At 67.7% G+C, this 21332-nt stretch overlaps 1 protein-coding gene across 1 annotated transcript; it reads right to left on the reverse strand.

Moving 5' to 3' along the window:
• Window positions 1-5808: 5808 nt before the first annotated feature.
• Window positions 5809-21007, reverse strand: ZNF469 (zinc finger protein 469). Its single transcript, XM_047791975.1, has 2 exons — window positions 20950-21007; window positions 5809-18652 (listed from the first exon to the last, which is right to left on the reverse strand). Exon 2 carries the CDS (start codon window positions 18523-18525, stop codon window positions 7102-7104), a length of 11424 nt encoding a protein of 3807 aa, XP_047647931.1. The 5' UTR covers window positions 18526-18652; window positions 20950-21007; the 3' UTR covers window positions 5809-7101.
• Between the last annotated feature and the right edge of the window lie 325 nt (window positions 21008-21332).

Below are 21332 nucleotides of genomic sequence, written 5' to 3' on the forward strand. Positions count from 1 at the left end.
CTTGGGGGCAGTGGCAGGTCAGACCCAGAGCCTCCTGACCAGAAGCCATGACAGGGTTCAGTGAAAATGAAAACAGGGGACCCCATGGTCAAAAATTCAGAATTTCCGGGTTGGGGCAGGCCAGGCACGGCGCAGGCAGAGCTGTTAGTGGAGCACTTTGCTTCGACGCTCTCCCTTCTGTCTACCCTGCAAGGGGTGTTATTACCCCAACGTATAGATGAGGAAACCACAGCCTGCTTGTGACCGTCGGCGGTGTCACAGGGCCTCACTCACACAGGCCACTGCACCCTCAGGCGAGGTCTGTTGATAAAGACGATAAACCGAGGAGGGGGGAGCAGGAAACCCAGCTCGGCCCAGGGCAGGAGCCACCGCCTCTGCCCGGGGAAGTCAAGGAAGGCTGGCTGGAGAAGGTGACATCTCAGGGGGGTTTTGCAGGAGTCCCTGATCAGCGGGAGAGGAGGGGCAGGGTGTGGGGTCCCATGGCCACCTGCACCCCGCACGCACTGCTCTTCCACATCCGAGCGGAGCGCCAGGACTGGACGTCCAGACGTCACTCGTGGACGAGGCGGAGCTGCGCTCGGTCCATGGGGGGAGGGGAGTTGTCGACAGTGGCCACGGAGCTGCGCGGGGCTCGGTGTGGAGCCGGGCTGCCCTGGCATCGGCCTGGTGGTTTCCTGCTTTGCTGGATGGCAGGGCCTAACAGCGGGCTCCCTGGAGCACCAGGGTTTCCAGGCCCAGAGAGGCTTCTGGGGCCAGCTCTGCACGCCCACTCTCAGGGTGGTGGCGTCCCCAGGCTGTTCCGAGCCCCTCTTGCGGGCTGGTTCACAGTCTCCTGCGACGTCCTTGTGCAGCCCTCGGGGGTCACAGGGTCAAGGCTGCCCAGGCAGAAAGGACTCAGCTTCAAGGCTGCTGTGGTGGTGACGAAGACACGGAGGCTCCGAGCGGTCCCAGAGCTCGGAAGTGCCTCAGGTGGTCGCACTCCAGGGCCTGCGTTCTGAACCCTGGGTTCCGGGAGAACTGGGTTTGAATCTTGGCTCCGTCGTTTTGTTGGGTTTTTTTTGGTCATTTCTAGGGTCGCACCTGCGGCATATGGAGGTTCCCAGGCTAGGGGTCCAATCGGAGCTGTAGCCACCAGCCTACACCACAGCTCATGGCAACGCCAGATCCTTAACCCACTGAGTAAGGCCAGGGATCGAACTCACCACCTCATGGTTCCTAGTTGGATTCGTTAACCACTGAGCCATGATGGGAACTCCGCGGCTCCATCATTTTGGAGGGGGGCGCCCTGGGCAATTTCGTTACCAGCCAGGTCTGTGGTGTCCTCATCTGTAAGCAGGGGTGGGGGCGGGACCTCAGGGTTCCTCCAGCCTGATGCCACAGTGCTTCTGGGCTCACATCTGGTCTGCCTCTGCCCTCTGACCTGGGCTGGCAGCCTGTGGGCCTGGCTCTGCTGATGGGTATGGCCCGGAGAGCTGCCCCGAGCTGGGCAGTGGTTGCAGGGTGGGGGTGGGGGCTAACTGTGGCACCTCCCGTGTACCAGGCTCTGCACTGGTTGGTGGGCTGGGACCAGAGCAGCCACAGAATGTTCTAGAAGCTTTGGTTGGACACTGATGGATGAAAAGTATGTTGAGGAAAGAATGACGGGAGGGGTGCATTCGCGCTTGGCCAAGGGACGAGCAGGTGCAGAGGCTGCCACGGCTGAGAGGCAGGTCCAGTGCATGGGCCTGGAGCCCACTGTGGGGCACATGTTTGGACCCCAGGCCAGCTGAGGGGCCTCTGACCGCCAGGCCGCACCAGAAGCCCTCTTCCTGCTTCACTGTCCCCACAGTGCCTCTGACTTCACCACCTTCTAGCTCTGAGATGCCCCGAGGGCCACTGTCGTCACCTCCAGCCCTGCTCCAAGCTTCCCTCCCCCACCATGCTGACCATTCCTGGTCCCCCAGAGCCACCCGTGGCTGTGTCGCAGGCTGAAGCTGGTGGGCCTTCCCCAAGGTGACCGCCCTGCCCCAGTCCTACCTTCTCTTCTGAATCTCCTTGCACATGGGCCCAGGGGTCCTGCTGCCCCAGGGCCTTTGCACAAGCTGTTCCTGCTGCCAGGTGCACCTCTCCTTCCCACTGCCTGCCCCCCTCACTCTCCCTCAGGGGAGCCCTGACTGCCTCCAGTACCTCCTCTCTGGTCCAGCTTGCAGGGCCCAGGTGCCCGGCACTCAGCACTGTGCCCTTACACTGGCAGAGATGGCAGTGACGTGGACGGGCCCTCAGTGCCGGCCCTGTGCTGAGCACTAGTGTGGCCAACACACTGTCCGCTCCTCCTGGGTCCCTGAAGAAGGGACTGTTCGTCCCATTTGCCAGACAAGAAAACCGAGGGTCACAAGAGTGAGGCTGCTCTGCCCAGGCCGCACAGGAGACAACTGGCAGCGCCGGTGCCCCGGAGAGCCCTGAGGGCTGCGTCGGGAGAAGGGGTCCGGCCCTGCTTCCTCCACTGCTGGTCAACCCAAGGCCCAGGGATCCGTGCGGACGCCCGTCAACACCGGCTCTGTGAAGGGTTTAATTAACTTCCGGTTCCGATGGGGCGATAATGAGTTTTAAGCACCACGTGACTCCATAAGGCGGTCAAACGGCAGCGTGGATGTCAAAATAAATTAAGTTAGGAACCAGAGGCTGCCTGTGGGAGGGGCAGGGGGGCGGGCTCCTGCCAGTGACAACTAGATGCCGCCTGGGCCCCCCCCCTCCCCGGGCTGGGCTGCTGGGGCTGGCTCTGGCCCCGGAGTTGGGGCTCCGGCGCTTTCTGTCTGCAACTGGGGACCCTGTCGGACCGCCTCCATCAGCCCCAGACGTCTGGGGAAGCAGAGAGGATGGGACACACCTGCTCTCCTCCAAGCTCAGGGGTCCCTCCTGAAACCAGCCTCCCTAACACGCCCCGCCCTCGGGAGGCCCCAGGGCACAAAGGCTCTGCGGGGAGCTGCCCTCAGGTGTTAGCGAGATCCACCTGTCGATGCAGCGGCCCAGGCGTGGCCCAGTCACCAGCTGGCTGCGGACAGGACGGATCCGGGCCTCTCTCACTGACGAGAGTGGGGGTCACATGGGTGTCACCACCGGGTAGGAAGCGCATACTTCTCGCACGCCTCCTTCCGACTGCCCCTGTCCCTGTGCTCCACCCCCGCCTCCCACACTCCTGGCTCAGGCTCCCCCACTGGACACCGGCCGGCCTGCTGTGAAGAGCGCACAGGGTGTGTGGCTCAAAGCCCAGTGGCAGGGCAGGAGCCAGGATTAAGGGGTTGGCCATGGGCACCTCAGGTCAAAGAGCTCCAAGCACCGCAGGCTGGCGCTCGGGGCGTGGGGTAGCTGCCATCTTAGCAGGGGGTTGGGTGGCCACAGAGAAGAGGTGCCACCTGAGCCAAGACCTGAAGGCAGGAAGAGAGGGACCCGCGTGCACGGCAGCGGGAGAGGGTGCGGGCAGAGCCAGTGACGCCCAGCCCCAGCCAGCGTCAGGCCTGCAAGGGCCTTTGGTGATTGGTGTGTCCATGTAATGGTGGGAAAACAAGCCCAGAGGGGACGGCGATGTGCCTGCGCCTGCTGTCTGTCGCCCCCAGCCCAGCGCGATGTTGGCAGGACGTGCCGCCCTCCTGCCTGGCCCTGGCAACGGTCCTGGGGTCCCTGGGCAGCTGAGGGCGAGGGGGGGTTTGTTCAGATCCAACTAAACCCTGGGCCCTGGGAGGGCCCTGTCTGCCTCCTCTCTCTGCCAGGGGCTTTGGGGAGGAGGCCGGTGGCCTTGAGCTGTAGCTCACAAGGTCATGCCGGCGGGTAGGCGAGGTGGGATGTTTCCCTGTGGGAAGAGGCCGTGGCCTTGGGCGCCCAGGCCCAGGCGGCAGAAGGAGCAGCACCCCCCAGGCTCCGGGGTGGCTCCCCTGGACTGCTGTCCTATGGCCACAGCAGCAGGACCTCGGGCCCGCGGCCCACCTACTGGACAGGCGGAGAAAGGGTTCCTGGATTTCCAGCGCCCACCCACCACAGGTTTGCAAGTGACACGGAGTGGGAGGCACCCTCAGGCTCCAGGTCCCCCTCCCCCCCGGGTGGCACTTGGAGGGGCCCTGACGTTGGCTGCGGCCGTGGCAAGGGTCCAGCCCTTCCCTGGTGGCCTCTGCGCCCCTGAGGCCATCTCAATGGGACCCTTCACGTGTGGGTTCTTCCGCCTGTGTGAGCGTGGCTGTTTACACTCCCCCTGGGAGCCTGGGTTCTCTGAGGCGTCTGTGGCCAGTAGCCCAGGGAAGCTCGCCTGAATCACATTCTCCCGTCGGCTCGGGGTGACGGTCCCTCGGGCCGTGATGTCAAGCTGCTCCGTTTCTGGGATCTGGCCCACCTGACCCACCACCAGCTCTCCCTCCCGCTGCCCATGCCCCCCAAGCCTGTCCCCTGCCCTGTCCCCTGTTCTCTCCTTCCGTGTCTCCAGGCTGCAGGGCGATGGGCCTTGAGGATGCAGCCGCGGGATATGCAGCCTCCCTGCCCCCGCGGCCACAGGGGAGGCTGCAGCCTCTCAGTGAGCCAGGCCCTCAGCGCCCAAGAGCAGCTCTGCCCGGGGACACCCGCAGCTGGGGGCGGGCTCCGCCTGCTCGGCTTCCTCTGGTCGGTTGTCGGGGCGTGGGCCTCGCCGGGACCCTCTCCCACCCCGTGCAGCCCACCCCGCGGCTCCCACAGGCCCCTTCACGGGCCTGGTCCTCAGATGCTCCCGGGCACTCACGTGGTTGCGTGTGGGGCCACGGGGAGTGCACGCGCGCCTACTCGGTCGGTGACGACGTCTCTGAGCCTGTGGGCGAGGCCGAGGCGCCTGGCGCACCTGGGCCCTTTGCACGTGGCCCAGCGGCCCCGGCGAATGCTGCCACCTGCTGGCCAGGCCGTGCTGTCCTCGCTGTGCGTCTGGGTCAGCGCGTGGGCTCAGGGAGCCCAGGTTTGCTCACAAACCTTGAAGGCGTGTGACGCGCAGAGCACCTGCCTGCCCGACCCCCAGATGCACAGTCTGAGGCAGGTGCGGGCCCAGGCGGCCCAAGCGTGGTGAGCCCCATGGGTGTCCACCGCCAAGGCCCCAGATGGCCTTTTGCGAAGGTGGCTCAGCCTCCACTCACTGCCACCCCAGCCCCTGGCTGGTTCCCCAGCGCACAGTAGGCATGAAAATGCCAGGGATTTGGAGGCAGCCCACCTGGGCGGGGACGTTGATGGGTGGGGCTGAGACTGGGGGAGAGGACCTGGGGACTGCGTTCCTGGTGGGATGAGGATGGTAGGGGGAGGGGAGTGGGGGGCGGGCCGTGGGCTGGGTTGTCCCAGGGTTTGTGCAGGGTCCTCTCCCTTGGAAGGGCTGGCGAGGCTCCCCGCCTCCTGCCAGCGCATCGCTGGGGGACTTTTCTGAGGGACGGCTGGTGCCTGGGCAGTTGTCAGGGGCAGGACGGGGGCAGGATTGGTGCTGGCCCCTGAAGGGCCCTCCCTGCCATTCGGGTGCTTGTCCGGGACACAGGGGCCTTTGAGGGGGTCTTCGGGGTACATGGGGCACGAGGGGTCTGGGCGTGCAGTGGGGGTGGGTCTCCTGGCTTGCACCCTCCGCGGCCCCGCAGAGCTGTTCTCTTTTGCTCCGAGAGGGCCCTGCCCAGCGTTTAAGGCATTTTTGGCGCCATGGTAACAGGTCTGGGGGGCTTCACTGTCCCCAAGAGGGAAGTGGCAGCTCAGGCGGGGCAGGGGAGGACAGAGGCCACAGCTGGAGGCCCCGTGAAAACAGTGGGCGTCTAAGTGACAGCATGGATTTGCTCTGATTTTTCCAGTACAACCTCGGAGTCCCCCAGGTTTTATTTATCAGCACTAAAGAGGCGCTCTGAGCGGCACACACACCTTCTAGAAAGGCAGTTTGGGCCTGATTTGGTCTCCTTCGAAAGGTCAAAATGAAAACTCTTGACACACACATTGCATCCAAGGTAAAAATGGAAAAAAACAAAAAACAAAAAACCAAACCCCAAAACAAAACAGAACAAAACGAACCACAAACCTCAGCGATACCCAAGAACAGAAGGAAGCCCTTCCCCCTCCTGCCCCGGGAGGACAGGATCCTGCAAGAGGACGTGCGTGCCGACCCCTGGGTCATGTCAGTGCAGGAGATGCCCCCTGGACCAGTGGCAGTGCCACCCCCGGCCTTGAGGGTCCCACGTGGCTGCTCCGACCTGACCGTGGGGCTGGAGCCAGAGAAGGACTTCTCGGGCCCCCAGTGCTGTGGGTTAGGCAGCCCCTCGTGCCTCCTGGCCCGACCCATCCTCCAGGCAAAACAGATCAAAGAAGCCTGTATTCACATTACAACGTGGAAATAGCACCAGAAATTTCGGAGTCAAATGGCCGATACTTGCAGCAGAGAGCTCCGTCCGTGTAGGAGGAGGGCTCGAGAGGGCATCCGCGGGGGCTGGGCTGGGGGCTCTGGGGCGGGGAGGGAGGACTGGTGGGAGCTGGCCGGTCCCCAGGGGTCGAGGTGCACCGGAGACCCTTTTCCGTCAGCGCATGGACAGTGGCCGGCATGACCCTGTGGTCGGGGAGGCCCCACTGTGCTGTGTGGGGCCAGTGGCCCTTCTGCCCCCATCTGATTTCTAGGGTCACTTTGGAATTCCAGCAACAGCAGCAACGCAACCAAGAGGGAGTCTGCCACCTTCTGACTGGCAGCTGCCTCAACTTACTTCCCTGCTCGATGACATGGGGGGGGGAGGTCCCTGTGCAAACCTTCAAAGCAAAGGGGCTTTGTGGCATAGTGGGCCTTGGCAGTGGGGCACACCGAGGAGGAGGTGAGCTCCCATCTCTCTGAGGCCTTGCTACTGAGAAAACAGCTGCGCGGTCTCAAAGAGGCTGCAGCTGGCCCGCCCCTCACACCCACCTGCCAGCTAGAAAGGGACTGCTGTCCACTGCGGGCCCTGCTCAAAGCATTGGATCCGCAGCTCTAAACCACACGGGCCTGGTAAGTCGGGTGGATGAAGACATGGCCACCAGGCAAACTCTCCAAGGACTGGAGCTCCTCAGTGCCTCCTGGGGATTCCGCTGCCGGGTGAGACACGGCTCCCAGGCCCTCGCTGCTCCGACATGTTACTCGCAAGAGTCCTTCTTTAAAGGGATCTTGAAGCTGGTTAGTCTCTGCCCAAAGAGCTGGCTGAGGAGGTGGTTCTGGGACTCGGCTGTCCTGCAGGCCCGGGAGGCGGCCAGTTCAGCACCGTGGACAGCCCCGCCCCTCCTGGGGGGCCTGTGCAGGGGTCTTGCCTGGGGGAGGGTCTTGCCCAGCCCCTCCTTGCCGCGCCTGCCGACCCCCTGGATGTGGCTGGGCTCCCCTTTCCGCAGCTCCGAGGGCTGGGGGGGCGTCTCACTGTTCTGGCTGCTGGGCCTGGGCTTGGCAGGGAGCACACGGCTGGGAGTGGCCTGCTTGCGGGGAGTCCGGGCGGGTCTGTCAGGGACCGCGGGGCCCCTCCCCAGGCTCCCCACGGCTTCGCTCCTGGTTGGCCCCAGGGCCCGGCCCTTTCTTGTCTTCTCACTCATGCCCCTGTCCTCCCTGGAGCCCGGGCTCCGTCTTGGCCCCTGGTCACCAGCTTCCCTTGGTCCCTTGGGGTAGCCCTTGGCTGGGGCGGGGCCCTGGCCCGGGCAGTTGGGCTTGGCTGGGGTGGTGGCTGTCTCACTTTGGAGCTGCCCGCTGGCCGGCTGGGGCTGGCTGCCGCCCGCCGTCTTGGTGCCCTGCTGGGGGCCTCCAGCACTCTGGGAGCTGGGGCCTGGCTTGGCTTTGCGGGTGGTGGGCTTCGGCCCGTCCTCAGTGCCATGGGCTAGCTCTCTGGGTGTCGGGCTGGCCACCGCCTTCTTCAGTGGTCCTGGGAACCTGGGCGCTCTGCTGGGTGAGGATGAGGCTGGCCTGTCCTTTGATGAGCCCCGGCCGCCCCCAGGCTTGGTGGCACTGCCTCTGTGGGAGGGGCCTCCCGTACCCCCCGCCAGCACCATGGGACTGGTGGACCCCTGCTTCTCCTCCCAGAGCAGGGAGGGGGCTTCCGGGCGATGGCCGGGGGCACGTTTGCCAGGTGCACTGGGGGTCCGGGGCTTCTCCGAGGATGGGCTGGCAGCCCCTTTTCCTTCGTCGTCTTGGCTTCTGGCCCCTGGGCAGGGCAGACAGCCCCCCAGTGGGAGAGCCTGCTGGAGGAAGGGCCCAGGGCTGCCCAGGTCCTCGGAGCTCTCTAGGGCCTGGTCCAGCTTGTGGCCCTCCTTGCCATCAGGAGAGGCCACTGGGAAAGGAGCGAGAGACAGAGGCAGGAGGTCAGAGGGCAGATCTCCGTCCCTGACCGGGTGGCCCACAGGGTCTATGGGCCTCTCTGGGGTCCTAGGCTGCCCTGCGGTGGCGCTGGGAGCTGCTTCCGGGCAGGGCTGGAGCCGGGCTGAGAGGGACCCTTCGCTCAGGGCAGGGCTGCTGCACAGGGACACGTCGGACCTGCGGGGGCTGCTGGCCACCGCCACCCTGCGCCGTTTGCTGGGCAGCGAGCTCTCGCGGGCCGAGGCCTTCTGACCAGGGGCGCCGGGCCTCCGCACGCCTCGGAAGGTGAAGGGCTGCTGCCCCCTCCTCCGGTGCTTGTCCATGTGCCGGTCGAACTGCTCCTTTTTGGCGAAGGTGTAGTTGCAGGAGCTGCAGACGAAGGACCGCTTGCTGATGTGCGTGACGTTGGCGCACAGCTCGCAGGCGTAGAGCGGGGTGTGCTGCAGCTCCAGCTCCCCGCTCAGCCCGTGCTCGCCGTCCAGGTGCGCGCGCAGTTCCCGGTGCTCAGGGTACACTCGTGGGCACTGGGGGCACAGGTAGACGCGCTGCGGGCTGTGCACCGCCAGGTGGCGCTGCAGCTTGAACGGCTTGGGGAACCGCTTCCCGCAGTGGTGGCAATCGCGGGCGGGGTCCTTGCAGTCCTGGTGCACCGCGACGGCTGGGAGGAGGGGCTCGCCGTCAGGGGATGAGGCAGCGCCAAGCGGCGCGGGGTTGGCGCAGGCTGCCGGGCTGCCGGCGCCATGTGGGTCGGAACTGTCCTCGCGGGCCTTGGGTCTCGGCCTCTCCCTGGGGCATCCTCTCCCAGCTCCCAGGTCTTGCTCCGATGCCTCTGCGGGCCCCCCGTCCTCCTTGCTGGTGGAGCGCTTACCCCTGTGGGGTTTGGAGGCTTGTTCCGCGATGCCACTCAGGAAGCGTGGGACCACGCTGTCCCCCTCCCAGCATCCGGGCAGGTCCCCGAAGGACCTCCGCGCCTGCCCCTTGCGGGCGAACCGCACCGCGTGCTCCCGCAGGTGCTCGTTGTACATCCAGACGTCCGCGACCTCCCGCAGGCACATGCCGCAGGCCCACAGCCCCGCCTTGCTCTGCACGTGCTTCTCCTGAAGGTGCTCCCGCAGCAGCTCCCGGGAGCCGAACCTGCGCTCCACGCACATGTAGCAGGTGGGGGGCGGTGAGGGGCTGTGGGTCAGCTTGTGGAGGTCCAGCTCGCCCAGTCCGTGGAAGCGCTGGAAGCACACCCTGCACTTGTAGGACGCCCTCCCGGCCTTGGCCTGCTGGCCTCCTCCTGGGGCCTTGCTGGCCCTGGCTGCTTCCTCTGTTCTGCTCCGTGGGTCCTGGGAACTGGCCGTGGCCTGGAGGTCCAAGACGCTGCCGCCGGGGAGACCTGCAGGGTCTTCCCTGGGTCCCAGGAAGCACAGGTTCTGCATCTCCAGCTTGGCACCCAGAGTCTCCAGATCCACGGTGCTCCCGGGGACCCCAAGGTCATAGTGCTCTCGCTCCAGGTTGGGGGGCTCAGGGCTCGCGTCTCCTGGAGAGGAGGTGGCCTCGTCAGTGGGGGGCGGCATCTCCAGGCCTCGCCAAGCCGCCGGGACCATGTGCAGCTCCGGGATGTTATCGGACCGGTGGTCCTCTGTGTGGCAGGGGTTGGCCTCGGCCTCAGGCTCCAGGGTCCACAGGCTGGGGCCCGGGGCCCAGGGGTCAATGCCAGGCACCTTGCTGCTGAGAAAGCCCTCCAGGAGGAAGGACTCAGGCACACCCGTGGCCTCATCACCCCATGGGTCCTCGTGGGACAGGCAGAGCGAGCCGGAGTCGCTGAGGTCTGTGGGCAGGCGGGCAGAGGACAGGGCACAGCCCCCAACCTGGCCGCTGGGTTCGGGCCGGGCTGGGGGCTTCGGCTTTTTATAGCGCTTCCCATAGACACGGGGCTGCTTCTTCTGAGCCAGGCGGCCACCCAGGGGGAAAAGCTGGGAAAAGGCGGCCTCGTCGTCAAACAAGCTCAGAGGGTCCTGGAGACGGGGGCTGGGGACTCCAGCAGCAGTGCCCACCGGTCCTTGGGCCCTATCTCCCGGGCTGTGCAGGAGACCCTGGAAGCAACTGCTGATGGAGCCGCCTGCCTCAGAACCACGAGTCTCGGGGGGCCCCTCCCGGCCATCTTGCTCCGGGCCGCTCTCAGCCGCTCTGCCGTCCCCCGTGGGGCCGCCCCCAGCCGCCCTTGATGGCTCTTTGCCCACGCAGGACATCCTGGTCTCTCTGGGCCTCCAGGACCCTCTTGCCAAGGCTGCCGTCCGCCCCCCTGGCTCTTCCCCAGGAGACACCCCCTCCACCATCCCTGGAGAGGCCACCCAGTCCCCAGGTGACTTCTGGGCGGGCGTCCCCTCTAGCTCTGTGGCCGTGAGAGGCAGCTGCGCGGCTCGGGTCTCCTGCTCAGTCTCTGGGGAGAGGCGGCCGCTCAGAGGGGCCACGGAGATGACGATGGCAGCTGAGGGGTTCCAGCCGCTGCTCTCGCAAGTCACATCAGGAGGGGCCTGGGGACCGCCCTCCTCTCGGGGCCTTCTGGCTCTCGGCTTCCTCCTCGCTTTCCTGTTGGATCTCCCCTCTGGCTCGCTGGGGGGGTCTGCGGGTGGTCGGCCCCGCCTCTGGCCCCCGCCCTTCTCCGCCTGCTTGGGATGGGGCCCGGCCCTCTCCAGCCGGTCCCGTTTCCTGGGCTCTGCAGGCTGCACGTCCACCCCGTGCTTGCCCAGGCCCGGAGGGTGCGGTTCCCGGCTGAGGGGACAGCCTGGCGCTCCCAGGACGCTGGATCCCCGTCTCAGCCCCCGGGACCGCTCAGGACTCGCGGCGCGTGCAGGAGCCACGGAGACGGAGATGCAAACTGGAGGCGGCGGTGGCGGTCCGACGGCCTGGCTGGGATCTCTCGCCAAGTGCCTCAGCTTCTCCTTCCCCGGCGCCCTGCGGCTCTTCTTCCCAGGGGGGTGGCCTGTCTGGGCTGCGGGCTCCCCGGGCTGGGGAGCAGGTGGGGCCGGGGGGCTTGGCTGGGAGGCAGCACCCCTGTGCAGCCCATGCTTCCTGGCTCTGTGTCGGCTCAGTCCTGGCCCAGAGCGGAAGGAGGCCCAGCAGACCTCGCAGGTAACGGGCCGCCCGCTGGGGGCGCTGTCCCTCCAGTGCCCGTTCTCGGTGACCGCGGGCTCCTTTTTCAAGCCACGAGGCTTCTGCCTGGCGTCCTGGGGCCCGAGAGAGTGCCCCTGGGGTCTCAGGTAGAGGATGTCTCCGAGGCTTTGCGGGGAGCAGGGTCTGGAGTCACCAGCTCTGCTGCTCGGAGTTGCTCCGCCTGGGCCGAGCTCTGCCGAAGGGCGGGTGACCGGCAGACCTCTGGTGTTGGCTTCGGACATCTTTGTCACGCCGGATGGCACCTCCACGCCCTCCTGTCCCTGGAGGCTGGCCGAGGCTTCGCCTTCCGGGCAGGAGTGGGGGTCTGGCCCTGAGGGCCCCTGTGGAGGAGGGTCAGTGGGCACAGCCGTGACACCCTGGCCTTCCCTGTTGCCTGAAGACTCTGAGGAGGGGCCCGTGGTGATCCCACTGGCGGGGGAGTTGGGCGGTGCTGCCTTGGCGTCTGGCCACGCCGCCCTGGGGCCTCTGACCGCCCCCAGGCCACCTGTGGTGGGAGTGCGGGGCAGGGCGGCCGCCTCGACCGTCTCCTTCGGGGAGACGGCCCTCGCTGCGGGGGGACGGGTGGCACAGGCAGGAGCTTCTCTTGGCCTGATTCTTCCGGAACCCTCCAGGGTTCTCGACATGTGACCTCCAGGGTGGTCCCCTCCAAAGGCAGGAGTGAGGACACTGATGAAGCCGGGCTGGCCCTGGGGAGGGCCTTCCAGGGGGCGGCCGTTCCCCAGGAGAGGGCAGGGAGCCAGGCTTCCCTTGGACAGGCCGCAGAGGCTTGTCCTCAGAGGTGGGGGCCCTGCAGGCGGCGCCCCAGCGTCTGTCGGGGCTGGGGTGCAGTCAGCTCTTTTTGGAGCAGCCTGGGCAGGAGAAGGGGCTGCTGGAGGTTGCAAGCTGGTAGGGTCCCTGCAGGATGGAGACGCTGGGGGCTGCCCCCCTGGCTGCGCTGCAGGTGCTGTGGGAGCGTCTTCCTGGGGCGGGGGCTCGAGGCCGCGGGGATGGGGGGTGGCTGCAGCAGTGGGGGTGGAGGCGCAGCTGGCCAGGTCCCTGAGCGCGGGTGCTGGGCTCTCCGCAGCGAACAGCAGAGGCTTCTGAAGCCTGGGGCCGCTGGCCCGCTCCCGAGTGTGGGGGCCAGGACTGTGTCGGGGGTGAGCTGCTGGCGAGGCTGGGCTGGAAGATCCTGCCTCAGAGCCGGTGGGGCTTGGGGTGGCCTGTGCCTCATTCCAAAGGCCCACGGCTGCCCTGCTGCCCTGGAGCTGCCCCCCCGGCCGGTCTGCAGCTCCTGCGAGCCCGGCCGCTGTGGTTTCGGGGTGGGCGCTGGCTGCGGCAAGGTCGCGCGGCAACTCTGGCCTCCCTTGGCCGTCTCGCTGCCGCTGGCTGGCTTCAACTTGGCCCGCGGGCTTCTCAGCCTGGCTGAGTGAGCACAGCTGTCCTTCTCCCTCTGGCCCCAGGTGACGTCCGGCCACAGCACGGGCAGCTGTCATCCGCACGGTCCTTGGGAAGCCGCGGGCAGGCCTGTAAGCCGCTTCCCCGACTTCCGTGCCGTCTCCTCCCAGGTCTGAGGGGTGGCTGTGCTGAAGGCTCTGGGTGTCAGCCGGCGGGGCTCCCTGTAAGGCCAGAGTGTTGTCTTCCCTCTCAGCTGCTCTGGCCACCAGGAGCTGGAGCTGATGAAGGGGGCTCGCGGCTGGGCCCTGGGGCCTCCTGTCAGGGCTGGGGTCGGGCATGCAGGCGTGACTCGGGGAGGCCCCTGAGGTTACACACGCCTCGTTACCCTCAAGGCCAAGGTCCCCTGCTACGAGGCAGAGAGGCCCTGCTCCTTCCAGTCCAGCTGGGCTACTCACAGAGTGTCCCTCGGGGGCATGGCTGTGACTGGCACCAGAAGGGGGGGTGGTGCCCTGACATGCCAAGCCAGGTGCCAGAGGGGCGACAGGGCTGCTGAATGCTTCCAGCTCCGGGCTCTCTCGGCGGGATCCTGGGGAAAGCCCCCCTCTCCGTGCGCAGGGAGGGAGCAGCGCGAGGTCCTGGCCGTGCTGTGTGCCGGCGGCCCCCTTGTTCTGAGCAAGTGAAGGCTCGGGCTTGGGGCTGCGCGGGGCTGTGAGGGAGTCTCTGGGCTCTGGTGAGCAGGGGGTTCCTAGGTCCCCTTCTGCCCTTGGCAGCCCCGTCTTACATACTCTGGTTCTTTGCAGCGGTGGGCAGCTGAGGCTGGCCCCAATGGGGCTGAAAGGACCCCCAGAAACCACGTCTTTGTGGGTGCCGGAGGGCAGGGCTGCTTCTCCCAGGTGGAAGGGGGGCCACTCCTCCTGGGGGCTCCCCAGAGCACTCCCAGGAGTGGCGCCGGCCACTCCCACCCCTTCTGGGTGTGGGCTCAGCCCCCCAGGACGGGCGACACGGGCTCCTGGCTGCCGTCCGGGGGCCTCCGGTGCACCCCTGCTTTGCAGCTGACTCTCCAGCTCGGTGACCAGCTTTTTGATCTCCAGCTCATCCTCAGATAGGTGGCCGGCGAGAGCGCTGCTACAGGCCGCCACCTCGCTCGGCGCGGCGGGGAGGTCGGCGGCTGTGGCCGCTTCCTTGGGACACTCCTGACCAGACGCCGTTTCCTCGGAGAGGCCGGGATAAGGGCCTGGATGACTGGGCAGCACTGGACGCCCCTCCTCCAGCACAGACCAGCCCTTCTCGGGCGGGAACGAGGTGCCTGGTGCGTCTATGTGGGCTTCCCTTGGCGGAGGGGGGGCACAGGCCCGTGGCACGGGGCTGTCCCGGCCCCCAGACGGGCTGCTGTAGATTGGCAGGTGGAAGCTGTCCGTGGGCAGCCCCGAGAAGAGGGCTGTGGGCTCCAGGGCCAGCGGCGACTCGGCTTTGCCCGGACTCATGACAACCGTGTAGGGTGGCTCCCCCGGGGGCGCTGGCTCTCGGGACCTGGCATCCGCGCCGTCCTGGCAGAGGCGAGGCCGGCTGGCAGGCAGGCTGTCTGGGGCTGAGGGCTGGGAGCACAGGTCTTCGTGGAAAAAGCCTGCCAAGCCTTTGGAGCTGAGGAACGATTTGTTGGGGGGCCTGCTGTGGGGGTGAGGCCCCTTTGGGGCAGCTGGAACCCCCAAGGAGTCTCCGTGAATGAGAACAGGATCACAGCCGAGACTGGGGGTCCTCAAAAAGAGGGCGTGGGGTTCAGGGTGGGCCGTGTCGGCGGCGTCAGCAACGGGCACCGGGGCTTCTCCGGGCGGGGCGGCTGGGCGCTCCTGTCCGTCCAGGGAGATGGCCGGCTCCGAGCACTGGGGGGCACCAAGCGTGGCTGAGCTCTCGAGGGGCAGCACGGCGTCCTGCCTGCTGGGCTGCGGTGGCTCTGGGGCTGGGGGGTGGGCGTCTCCTCCCCCACAGGTGCCTGGAGAGGAGCTCGGTGCCCCTCTGCCAAGGTCGGTGGTGTCGAGGGAGAGATGTTTGGCCATTTCAGGGTGGTCGGCGTCTTGGAGGTCGTCCGGAGACACCTGCTCTTCCTCCGGGGTCTCAGCACCGGTGAGAACCTGCAGACGATGCTGGGGGCCTCTCTCCTCGGGGCCATGTGATGGGCCCTGGGCCTCGGGCCTCTCGATGGGGCTGGGCCAGGGCCTGCCCAGCTCCTCGGGGCCCGGGCAGCCCCCGTGCCTTGCGGCTTCCTGCCTCACGACCTTCCTGGGCTTCTGCTGCTGTCCGTCCTCTCTGGGGCCCGGGGCCAAGTCCACCTCCTTCCTCTTCTCACCCCGGCGCCACCTCCGGCCGCTGGGGCGGGGCCGGCCTCTGCAGCGGGAGCTCCTGGGCCGCGGGCCGTCCTCCTCCTCCGACTCCGAGGCGCAGTGGCACTCTCGGAGCCCGCTGCCCCTGCTGCCCGCGGCTGGCCCGGGCGGGCCCTGCGGCTTTCGGGCCCGGTTCTTCTGCTGCACGATCTTCTGGATGAACTCCTTGCTCCAGGCGCCACCCCGCGCCCTCCCCCGCCTGGGGTCCTGGCCAGGGGACAGTCGCAGGCGCTTGGAACTCCTCGTCTCCACCAGGAGGGCCCGTCCAGCTGCGTCTGCGCGGCTCTTGGGGGCCTGGGTTCTGAGGTCCCGGGGGCGGGGTGGGGGCGGCTCGGCCCGGCCACCCTTCCTCCTGGGCCTCAGCCGGGTGGCTCTGGTGCCCCCGCCTGGCCTCTTGGCTGTGTGGGCCGGGTCCAGCTCTTTCTGGAACAGCTTAAACCGCTTTCCTCTCCTCTGCTGACTGGCCAGGCCCGGCCCGTCTGCCTCTGCGGGTGCTGGGCCCAGGGAGCGGGTTTTGGGCCTGGGGCCGGCCCCCTCCCCAGGGTGGAGGGGCTGGGGCGCCGGCGGGGCATCCGCAGCTGGGAGCGGGGGCTGGGCTTTGTTCTCTGGCACTGCCCCCACTCTGGTCTTGGGGGGCTGCCCGACGGCAGGGGCCCTGGGGCCCGAAGGCTCTTCATCCGTGAAGACGTCGATGAAGCTGCTGTCGATCTCGGGGCTGTCCGACTGGTACTCCAGGCCGTTGAGCGCCTCCGTGATGAGGCTGTCCAGCTTGGCGGCGTCCTCCAGGTCCAGGTCTGCCGCGGGAAGCGGGAAGGGGGCGGTGGCCAGGCCGGGCAGGAAACTCGTCCTCAGGGGCTCGTCTTTGCCCTCTGGCCGGATGTCCGCCCCCAGCAGGAGAGGGACTGTCTTGGTGTGGCTCAGTGGGCTTGGGCCCCCCGCGGCCGGTGCTTTGGGGGCAGCTTGTGTGGAGGGGGCGGCAGGGGGCACAGGGAGCCCCGGGGGCTGCTGGTGGCCGTCCTTGGCCTTGGCCAGCAGCAGGCTGCAGAACTGCCGGTGCCCCAGGAAGGCAGCCAGGCTGCTGTAGTTCCGGTCACACTGCCGGCAGGTGAGCAGCACATCCAGCTGGTCCAGGCTGGCGCTGCTGAGGGGGAAGTGGTGGGCGGAGTAGGGGGGTGGCTCCTGGGGGAAGCCCTCCAGCCGCCCGCTGCCCACCTCAAGGCCTGAGCTGGGGAACGGTGTCTCCTCCAGGCACTTGAAGGCGCCCTCAGCCTCCAGCCCCTCGGTGCAGAAAGGGAAGCCCTTGGCTAGCTCAGGCTGGCAGTGGAGTGGGAGGGCATGCGAGGGCTCTGGGGACGGGAAGGGGCTGCCAGTCTCCTGGGGGTGGGCGGGCGGGAGGAAGAAGGCGGAGGGCCCGAGTGGCCCAGGGAGCTGGCTCTCCTCTGAGCTGGGGTTGGCTGGGCTGCTGGACAGTGGGGACAGTGACGAGCAGGTGCTGCTGCTGGCGGTGTGGGTGGCTGGCGAGGGCAGCGGGGACTCGCTGGGCGAGGCTCCCACCACCCTGGGTGGGGGCAGGCCGGAGGTGCCCCGGGGTGAGGCCTGGGGTGGGGCCACCCCAAAGAACAGGGGCTGGGCTCCGGGGTCCTTCAGGCCGTTGTAGGTGAACAGCCCGGGGGAGCCACCGCTGTGCTGGCCCGGGCTGTTTCTCAGGACCGCCAGCTTCTCCCCCGGCCCTGGTGTCTTGCTGGCAGCTCCCAGGGCCCCCTGGTTGCCCCCCTGCCACTCGGGGACCCCTGGGGGAAAAGGCAGCTGGCTCAACATCTCCATTTGGTGGGGGCTAGGCCCACTGGCCGGGAGTACCTGGGGCCAGGGCACTGGGGGACTCTGGGGGAGGCTGAGCCGCTGGCCTGAGCTGGGCTGCGTTTCAAAGAAGGCACTCGTGGCAGAGGCTGGGGGGCCCAGGACAGCAGTGGGATAAGGGGCCGGGGTGGGGTCCCATAGCTGGGGCAGTCTGGTGCTGGGGGGCCCTGAGGCAGCCAGCTCTGTGTCCCGAGACCCTGGGCTGGAGCCCACCCGGCTGGCGGCGGGGCTTCCATATGCCTGCCTGGCAAAGTGCCTCTGGGGCAGAGAGTTTGGGGGTGCCCTGGGGCTCCCCACCCCATCACGGACCGAAAGGGGCTTCTCGGGGTGCACTTTGGTCACGCTCTCGCGCAGGCCGTCCTGGAAAGTGGCTGTGCTCTCTGAGAAGGGGCCAGGGGCCGGGGGCGCAGCACCAGGAGGGGCGAGCGCACTGCCGAGGTCGCCGGGGGGGTCAAGGCCACCTGGTTGGCCTGGGTAGCAGGGTGGGGGTGGGGGAGCCGGCCGGGTGGGCAGGGGGTAGGCCTGGCTCGTGCCCACCGGCTCCTCCAGCCACACACCCCGAGGCTGGTGGAAGGCAAACACCAGCGCCCTCTTGGCATCCTCGGGCCCGGCTGCGTCCTCGGGGAAGGGCCTGGGGCCGGCCGCGGGCAGCTCCGGGAAGGGAAACTGGAAGGCCAGCACCCCGGGGCTGCCGCCTTCGGGGAAGGGCTCCGGCTCAGCGGGGGCCGCCCCCAAACGAGCACCTGGGAAGCTGCTGTCGGCCGAGGGTGGCCAGGCGACGGCCTCACTGGCCTGGAACTCCGGGTAGGCGGCCGGCCGGCCGGGGCTGGCACCGCTGCTCTGGGGGGCCCTGAGGGGCGGGGGCCCCGGGGTGGCGCTTGGTGAGGTATAGTTGGTGGAGGTAAAGCTGGAGGGGGTCTCCTGGAAGCACTTTTGGAAGCTGAGCTCGTCTGGAGCAGGCGAGGCCCGGGCCCGGGGCTGGCCTGGCCTGAGACAGGCGTCGGCTCCAGGGCCCAGGGGGACCTCCGCGTCGGGGGGCCGAGCGCCCTCGAGGGTCTTCTCGTCCATGGCAGGTCTGGGCCTTGAGCCGGCGATGCTCAGACTGTGGGGCTGCGGGGGGCCGCTGTCCGCCCTGCCCGCCTGCCGAGCTCGAGCCAGCGCAAGGCTCCTCCCGGCGGGGGCCCGGGGCCTGCTGCCCTTCGCGAGGGTGCTGCTCAGGCACTGGGTGCTGGGGAGCGGGGCCCTGCCCCCCACCCTCCCAGCCTGCCGCACCTGGGTCTTGGGGGCGTCTGTGCCCTGGGTTCCGCCGCCCATGGCCTTGGAGGTCCTGCCGGCCAGGACACCGATCTCAGCAGGGCATTTCGGGGAGCCCCCTGGGCCGCTGGCTGCTGGGCAGGGCTGCAGGTCTCCAGTCATGGTTGGGGGTGGCGCTCCGAGGGGCTGCTCCCCAGGCATGGCCCCTCCGTCCCGGGTGCTAGGAGGATGCTGTGGTCCGAGGGGGGCCGCGGGAAGTGGGCTGGACGGCCATCCTCGGCCCTTGGGGGACCCGGGAGAAGCCGGCCCTCATGGTCCTGACTGCAGCCTGCAAGGAAAGGACAGAGTGAGCAGGCAGCAGCGCGTGGCTGCGTGGGAGCGGAAGCAGTGGGCCCACGACCCCCACTCTTAGGGGAGGGCGCCTTGCTCCCTGGCACCTTGAGAGACGAGAGGGCAGAGTTCCTGCCAGGCCGAGAGAGGTCAGTGGGGTGGGGGCTGTGGTTGAGGATGAAGAGGAAGGAAAGAAGATGGAGTTGGGGCCTGAGGTCTCAGAAGACCCCGGGCCACCCCAAGCAGCCCTAGCAGAAGCCCTGAGCAGGGAGGCCCTCCAGTGGCCCACGGTGGGGTGACAGACATCCAGGGCCCAGGGTAGAGAGCCCAGGAAGGATGTGGGGTCTGGCCACATTTTGAAGGAGAGGCAGAAGCCCTGAGCCCACACCTCTGCTCTGGGGGCACCTGAAGCCCCCGGGTGGGTGGGCTCATCGCTCTGAACACCTTTGCCCCAAAGCTCCCTTCTGGGCTCAAGGTGGGAGACAGCTTGGGACAGGCCGCGTGGCTCCCTCTGGCCACTGAGCTGTGGCCAGCAGTGACTCTCATTACTTTCGGGCAGAGGCTTCCAGAGCAGAAGCTCGGCAACCATCCGCCTTGCTGCTTTCCGAGGGCTGAGTCCCAGGCTGTGGTGGGCTGGCCGCCCGGCTGCTGGCAGGACCCTGCCCACGTCTGCGCCCCCTCTCCCCCTTGCCTGCGGGGAGGGGTCAGACCAGGTTCTATCTGAAGGACTCTTTGGTTCCTCCAGAGTAGCCCTGAGTCAGCTGCTCCCAGCAGGAAGGCCGCTTCCTGGGGCTACCCCGGGTTCATGAGTTCACACTCATGTGGGCGGCTCCTGGTCGTGTCCCATGGCCAAGGTCCACGGAGCAGACAGACCACAGCTGTGGAGCCTGCCCTGGCTCAGCGCTCCTGGATGGCCCAAAGAGGCTGCCGTGGGGGGCGGAGAGCAGCATTTATTGAGCACCTACTACATGCTAAGTAAGACTTAGCCCAGGACCTGGAGGGTCAGAGGAGGAAGTGCCTGCCAGGTCGGCATCAGAGGAGGCTTCCTGGAGGAGGTGGCTGCGTGGAGGATGTCCAGGCTTGGAGCAGGAGGACGAAGAGGGCACTCAGGAGCGGGGACTGGGAGTGTGGGCAGGTGCAGGGCTGCTCGACTTGATGCAGGGAGTGAGTTCCGTGCGCAGAAGGAATGAACAGGAGGACAAGAGGCCTTTGCGGGGCAGGCAGCCAGGCTGCAGCGGGCATCTTGGGCAAGGGTGGCCCGCCTCCTGGGGTGCCCCTTTGCCGGCTAAAGCCAGGGACGCCCCCCAGCCAGAGCTCATCACCCACTGAAGAGCGAAGATCCAGCCTGAGTCGGGCAGGGAGTGGGCTTTGCACCCACTTGGGGCTGGTGTCCGCCCTCCCCAGGAGTGAGGGGCTCTGGCCTGGGGGGGGGTCTCTGCTCCTGAACTGCCCAGGCAGTGGAGCCCAGGGGGCAGGCGGGCAGCGCGGGGGGCCTCCTGCCCTCGAGGGGCGCCCCTGGGCACACTGCTCCAGACTCTGGTGCGAGGAGTGGTGAAGGGCCCGAGGGTTGGCCTCCTCCCAGCTTCCAGGGTTTTCTGGGGTGGCCAGTCAGGCCAGAGTAGATAGATGCCAGGGAGGACCCCAGGCCCAGGCTCCGTGCTGTGCCCCCTGAGAGGGCTGGGTGGGCAGGGGCTGGAGCCGGTGATCCTGGCCCTGGTCCTGGTCCCCCACCTGTGCTGGCTGCACGTCCCCAGGCGCCCGCGTCACCTCGATCAGCCTTGTGTCGCCACCTGTGACCTGGGCCTCGCACTGGAACCCCGTCAGAGGGTGGGAGGGAAAGCCACCCTCACACAGCGTTCAGCAGGCAGCAAGATGGGAACTGACCTATGCATGCTGGAAGCCTGAGGGCCTGTGACCCCTCTGGGCCCTCGGCAGAGCAGACGCAGCAGGATCACAGGGAGGGGGTTTGTGGGGGGGGGGTCTGAACCAGGAAGAAGAGGCTCGTTTGCTGGTTTGAAATGGCTGTGCTGTTGCCGCTCAGCAAAGGCAGGGGCTGGCCAAGGGGCCCGAGGAGCTGGCCACTGGGGAGAGCCTCAGGTGACAGGCCCAGCGCTGTGGCTTGGAGCCTTGGGCCGGCCCTGACAGCCGGCTCCGGAGGCATCTCTCGGACAGGCAGCCGGAGGCCTTGATTACCACCCAGGCGAGATGCAAGGAGACGGGGGTGGGGGGGGGGGGCGGGCGGGGAGGCCAGCACGAGGCCGACCAGCCCCCAGGCCGGCTGTCCCCACTACATACCTGGGCGTCGGCCCTCAGGTGGTCGCCGCAGCCGCCTTGGGGATAGGGGCTTCTTGGCTGCAAAGAAAATGGGGAACATGTCAGCACTGATCTGGTGCTCGGTTGGGGGCGGGGTGGGCTGGGGAGCCGGTGAGGAGTGGCTTCCAGCCACACGGAGCCCGCAGAGCCGTGGGAAGCTGCCTCGGGCCCCGGGGACCCAGGAGAGCCCAGGAGAGCTCAGCCTGGCCCGTGGAGGGGGCACTGCATGAGTGGGGTCAGCTGGCCGCCTTTCCACTGGGTTGATGGTGATTTTACATTTGTTCTCGTGCACGCACTCCTGGGATTCGAAGGTTGGCACTGAGGGGTGGCACCCCCCGTCCCCCAGGCCCAAGACCCTCTCCCCC

The sequence above is a fragment of the Phacochoerus africanus genome, chromosome 8 (assembly GCF_016906955.1).
Source record: "Phacochoerus africanus isolate WHEZ1 chromosome 8, ROS_Pafr_v1, whole genome shotgun sequence".
Lineage (NCBI taxonomy): Eukaryota > Metazoa > Chordata > Mammalia > Artiodactyla > Suidae > Phacochoerus > Phacochoerus africanus.